At 56.9% G+C, this 5,946-nt stretch overlaps 1 protein-coding gene across 2 annotated transcripts; it reads left to right on the top strand.

The window, feature by feature from the left end:
* The first annotated feature begins 1,170 nt into the window (after nucleotides 1–1,170).
* GJA4 (gap junction protein alpha 4) lies at nucleotides 1,171–5,490 on the top strand. Of its 2 annotated transcripts, XM_081088361.1 has the most exons (3): nucleotides 1,171–1,248; nucleotides 2,232–3,755; nucleotides 5,178–5,490. In XM_081088361.1, the coding sequence occupies exon 2, from the start codon at nucleotides 2,249–2,251 to the stop codon at nucleotides 3,236–3,238; it is 990 nt and encodes a 329-aa protein (XP_080944487.1). In that variant the 5' UTR covers nucleotides 1,171–1,248; nucleotides 2,232–2,248; the 3' UTR covers nucleotides 3,239–3,755; nucleotides 5,178–5,490. The 2 variants fall into 2 exon arrangements, with proteins under 2 accessions (XP_080944487.1, XP_080944486.1); XM_081088360.1 differs by lacking the exon at nucleotides 1,171–1,248 and having other exon boundaries at nucleotides 1,701–3,755; nucleotides 5,178–5,458.
* The last annotated feature ends 456 nt before the right edge of the window (nucleotides 5,491–5,946 follow it).

The raw sequence follows: 5,946 nt of genomic DNA, 5'->3' as shown, positions 1-5,946 counted from the left end.
ACCCTCCCATTTAGAGGCATGAAGATGGGATCCAAGCTAAAGGTCCAGAAAGTCCCCTTCCCCAATGTCAAGTGGTGCATGGAAGTTGCTTGGTGACTTTGGTTGTGTAGTGGGGATGTTTGAGAATTCTGCAAGGATACAGGCTCAGTTGAGACGCAGGCTCCATCACAGACTCTAGGGAGGGCGCTGTGGTTCCCCATGTCCGAATGAGCCTTTATTGCCTGTCCTGGCCCAGTGCAGGCGGGGAGGGGGGCCACCATGGCTACATAACAAATGCTGGTCTCCCTTCTTCTCACCAAGGACAGACAATAGGCCCCCAGCGTGGAGGAAAGGCCCTTCCCTGGAGGCCCTGTTGCATAACATTTCCCAGGCTCGGAGCCTGAAGAGGCTTACAACTCCAGCATTAGTTACATCAAGAGTTTCTTAGGGAGCGTGCATTACTCGAGAGGAGGCACGTCCTGTGGGAAAGATGGTGTGGGCATCCTCCAGCCCTCCTGGCAGGTGCTAAACTGTCATGTCGGACAGGTCAGGATGGATCCGGGCGCTGCGCATGCCCCACCCCATCCAAGGGGAAATGCCTGACACTGGCATGTTTGTGGGGCAGGGCACCAGCCTGTTCCTGGAGCCAGCACCTGTGGAGCACAGGGGAGGGGTCGATGGGTGGGGGTGAGGGGGGGATGCGGATTTAGGAGAAGCGGTCTCCCTTGGGTGGCATCTGGCATCTAGGTATAGGATCTGGCCCCAATCACATCGTAGAACAGTCTCCTCCACACTCCCCCGCCCCATCTGCCCCCCTCACACCCCCTCACACCCCCTCACACCCCCCTCGGGCCAGTTGCGGGATCAGCAGATTCTTGCTGTAATACTTTCAAATACCCCCGCCCCACCCCGCCCTGACAACTTCGCTTTGGAGAACTCCTGTTCCGTCACCAAAGACACTGCGGCCAGGAGAGCTAACGCCTGGAATACCGTCAGCTGGAGGAGAGAGCGCCTTCACCCCAACCCCAGCGCCATCTCCCCAGCCCCTTCCAGGAGAGTCGGGTGTGAGTGCCTGCACCTCCCGTCCCCTCCCCGGGCTCTGAGAAACCGCCGCTGCCCTCCCGCCCCGTTTCCTGCCCCGCCCCTCGGCGCTATTTAAGGCCTCCAGGCGCGGTCCCGGCCTCCAGGCGAGGTCCCAGCAGGGCTCCCCGGGCGCCGCTGGGCCACCGCGCGTCCCCACCAACACCTGGGCCGCCTGGCAGGCAGGCGGTGAGTTGCGCTTGGGGCTGGGGGCTGCTGCGCAGTGCGGGGCGTGAGGGCGGTGGGGTGCGAACCACTTTAGCGGCCTTCATCCAGTCTGCCCGTGGCCAGGCTTTGTGCGAAGCAAGGTTCCTATCTTCTTTCACTTATAACCTCGGGAGGCAGGAATAGTATTATTTCCATTTTACAAGAGAGGTGCTAAGAGGTTGTCACATTAGCGAGGTCTCCCGTTTGTAAGAGGGAGTCAGGATTGGAACCCAGGTCTGGTTCCTTTGCTCCTCCTTCCCCTACCTCCCCTGCCCCAAGATGTTCTGGGAACCTTGCGGCCTGTGCCTCTCCCCTGCTATGACAATTCAATAGTCGAATTTGGCAGCAACAGCGTGGGGGGTCTTGGGATGGAGGAAGCCGGCAGGATCAAGCATTATACTTAGTGCGGGTCCCTATTGCTGGCAGGTGGAGCTCGTGCAGGATACTGACACCCCTCCTGCCACAAACTCAAAAGTTAGAATGAGACCAGAGGAAGGGAGTAGGGACCGAGGCTTTGGGCACCCTGAGAAGCTGAAGATAGCACCACCACCCCCTCCCACTGTCTGGGGACAGCCTGTCCCGGACAAAAGGGACGAGGGACATGGCACAGCTGTGTGACCTTCCTTGGACACGTTCCTCAAATTCTCCGTTCCCATTGGCTCAGGAGCCTCAGTTTGATCTGAATCTTTTTTGGGCTGTGGTCATCCTGGGACTCCGGCTGGGAACAAGAGGGACACGGATGTGTGCGACTAGACAGGGCCTTTGCCAGAGCTTAGCAGCCACCCTCCCAAGATCTGCTTTTAGTCCTGACCACCCTGCTGGGCGTGAGCCCTCAGGCCAGTCCCTTCCCCGCCCTGTGCCTCAGTTTCCCTGTAGGTAAAAGGGCATGGCCCGTCCCGCTGCGGGCCTGTTGCTCGGCCGGCTGAGAAGGTGCCATCCTGACCGTGTTTTCTGTCTCCCTGCAGACAGAAGCCCAGGAGCCATGGGTGACTGGGGCTTCCTGGAGAAGTTGCTGGACCAGGTCCAGCAGCACTCCACTGTGGTGGGCAAGATCTGGCTGACAGTGCTCTTCATCTTCCGCATCCTCATCCTGGGCCTGGCCGGTGAGTCCGTGTGGGGTGACGAGCAGTCGGATTTCCAGTGCAATACGGCCCAGCCGGGCTGCCCCAACGTCTGCTACGACCAGGCCTTCCCCATCTCCCACATCCGCTACTGGGTGCTGCAGTTCCTCTTTGTCAGCACGCCCACCCTGATCTACCTGGCCCACGTCATTCACCTGTCTCGGCGTGAGGAGCGGCTGCGGCAGAAGGAGGAGGAGCTGCGGGCACTGCCGCACAAGGACCCCTGCGTGGAAAGGACGTTGGCAGCCATAGAGCGTCAGATGGCCAAGATCTCAGTGGCCGAAGATGGCCGCATGCGGATCCGAGGGGCGCTGATGGGCACCTACGTGCTCAGTGTGATCTGCAAGAGCATCCTAGAGGCAGGCTTCCTGTACGGCCAGTGGCGTCTCTACGGCTGGACCATGGCGCCCGTGTACGTGTGCCACCGCGCACCCTGCCCCCACTCTGTGGACTGCTATGTCTCTCGCCCCACCGAGAAGACTATCTTTATCATCTTCATGCAGGTGGTCGGATTCATCTCCCTGCTGCTCAACCTGCTGGAGCTGGTGCACCTGCTGTACCGCTACCTCACACGGAGACTAAAGGCCCAGCAGGGCCAGCATGCCCCCCTCGCTCAGGGCACCACCCCGGAGCCCTACGCTAACCAGGTCTTCTACCTCCCCATGGGCAAGGAGCCCTCATCCGAGCCATGCCCCGTCTACAGCGGGCTCTCATCCAGTGAGCAGAACTGGGCCAACCTGACTACAGAGGAGAGGCTGGCTGCTTCTAGGCCACCCCCCTTCCTGGACCCGTACCCTCAGAGTAGCCAGAAATATCCCAGCAGCCATGCTTCTAAGAAACAGTATTTGTAGGAACCTGGGACTTATGTCACCCAACAGCGGGGCCTGGGAAGTCTGGCTGCCTTGGGTGCCCCCTCCTTGAAGGCTCTGCAGAGATGACGAGGGCGGGGGAAGCGGGTGCTTGCTGGCTGTGGGGCCTCACCATCGGTTGTTCTTGGACACCCGGGACCTTCCTGGTGACCAGACGACACCTCATGGTTTCCCCTCCAGAACCTGGCTTTGCCGCAGGCACAGACAGAGCCAGCTCGGGGTGCTCTTGACCGAAGGCTTCGGCCCTCTGGCCTTTTTTTCACTTTGTTCAGGGGGACCCGAAGCCAAGTTACTCCACCCCCACCGCCATGGAAGTTTCTCCTCCACCCAGATTGTCCTCACACCCTCTCCTCGCAGGAAGAGGCTGGGCCAGGCTGCTGGGTAGGCCTGGATTACACACACAGAGCCCTGTCAAGGAGGCCGGCGTCTTGTTCTCATCACTCCTTCCTGGTTCCAGTGTTTATGCTTCTAAAATAAACAGAACTTGATCACAAGTTAGGTGTGTATATTGACGCTGTCGTGATGTGCATCAGGGTGGGAGCTGAGGGGTGGCCTTGCTCTCCCCAGGCTTTCTTTGCTTTTCTGTCCTGGATAATCCGTCTTTGGCCTCTGCAACCCCAACTCCAGCGAGCACCTTTCACCTTCCACCTCATACACCCCGCCTCGCAGCTGCCCTGAGTCCTAAACATTCTGCCTTTTGAAATGCCTCAGGCACCATCCTCTTTCATCCTCTGCCTCAGCCCCTCAAGCCAAAGCAGTGTCTGTCCTCAGCCTGCCCCGTGGCCATGGAGTGCCCCCGCCACTCCACCCCCTGCCGTGTGCTTCCCCCTGGACACACACACCCTGCTCCCAACGCTGCTGGCCAGCTGAGCCCTTCACAGTCCAGCTCAAATGCACCCCATCCCACCTCATCCAGGGCCCCTTGGTATTCGAGAAGGCGGGTTTAGATCACTTGCCCCTCCAACCGTGGCCCTTTCTACCCACCAGAAGGAGCAACTCAAACCTGCATCATGTCTCCCACCGCCTAAAACTCACTCAGAACAGACAATGGCAACAGAGAAAGGTGGGAGGGATGGTGGAGGAGCTGAATCTTGCCTCTAAGTCACAAATGTTGCAGGAGAAAATGAACAATTGAACTGGATCTTGACGGGTAAATAGGAGTTCGCTGAGGAGGAGAAAACACTGAGTATTCAGGCAGAGAAAAAAAGTTCGTGCAAAGGTATGGAGGAGGGGAAGGGTCAGGTGGTTGTGGGAGGTGCTTAGGGCCTGGTGAGCCCTCTAGGAAATGGGAGGAATAGCTGAGGATGAGCCCAGCGTTGGTAGAGTTGACCTTCCATGTGGAAGATGACCCAGGTAGAGGGAACGCTCAGGTAGTGGCCCGTGGAGGCAAGCTGGTCGTTCTCCCCTACCCAGGGATATCTGGAGCTGGGGTTGGAGGAGGGAATGGGGGTCCATCTCACCTGGTCACATGCTTCGCATTAACAGCCTTTACCGCAAGTTGGCAACTTGGACCCTTGCCCATCAAAATAGGTCTCCAAGCCCAGCTGGTGTTGCCCAGTGGTTGAGCTTTGACCCATGAACCAGGAGGTCACATTTCAATTCCCGGTCAGGGCACAGGCCCAGGTTGTGGGCTCGATCCCCAGTGTGGAGCATGCAGGAGGCAGCCGATCGACAATTCTCTCATTCATGTTTCTATCTCTCTCTTCTCCCTTCCTCTCTGAAATAAATAAAAACAGAGATAGGTCTCCAAAACACCAGCTCTGTATCCCTCACCCCAGAACTCATTCACTCACTACTTAACCATCAAGTCTGAATGCTCAGCCTGATAAATGACCAGCTCTCTTACTCTTCCAGCTTCAGTCCCCATTGTTCCCTCTGAATCCCTGAGATCCAATAGCCCAGTGTTCTCCTGTCTCCCCAGACTCATCCAGTATGTCCCCACCCTGCTCCTTTGACAACCTGGAGTACCTCTTCTCATGCACTTCTGAACTTCATCAGTCCTTTAAACACTACTGGACCCTGGCAAAGGCAGAGCCTGGATGCAGAAGAATAAGATGAGCCGTGACATCAGAGGGTCCTCAATTTAAACCATGCCTCTAACATGTACAAAACCATGTGGTCTTAGGTTAATCATTTCACTTCTCTGAGACTCCATTTTCTCATCTATAAAATTTATATAATATCACCTGTGTCACAAGGGATAAGAAATAAAAATAAAAAAGCATATGAGTATGCCTGGCGCCTAGAATGCATGCAATAAAATTCACCTCACCCTCTCCAGCAAAGCCATCATAGGTTCTTTCTCCAGGAAGCCCTCCCTGACTTCCCCAGCCAGCCTCCAGTGATGATCTCTACCTCTCAGGAATCTGGACCGCTGCTTAGTATGTCTATTTCATCTCCCCAGTGAAGCTCTAAGAATCACCAGGGAGACACTTATATTCCCCCTGGGCCTAGCCCTGCCTTCACTTTGGCTATCGATGATAAGGTATTGATTGAGACTGGGCAGAAAGTAGGCTGCTCACCCATTGGAAGGGCATGATCCAGGAGGCTGAGGTCCTTTTCTAAAGGATCCGTCCCCAGCCAGGGTGAGAGGCCTTGGGGCTGTGGTCAGTAAAGGGCCCACGTACGGACTTTTGGCAAGGCTAGGGTTGAGACCTAGGCCGGTGCCAATGCAAACACAAGAGCAAATG

This window comes from Myotis nattereri (genome assembly GCF_964212035.1).
Source record: "Myotis nattereri genome assembly, chromosome: 3".
In the NCBI taxonomy this organism is placed as follows: domain Eukaryota; kingdom Metazoa; phylum Chordata; class Mammalia; order Chiroptera; family Vespertilionidae; genus Myotis; species Myotis nattereri.
This window is presented reverse-complemented; position numbering and strand designations above follow the sequence as displayed.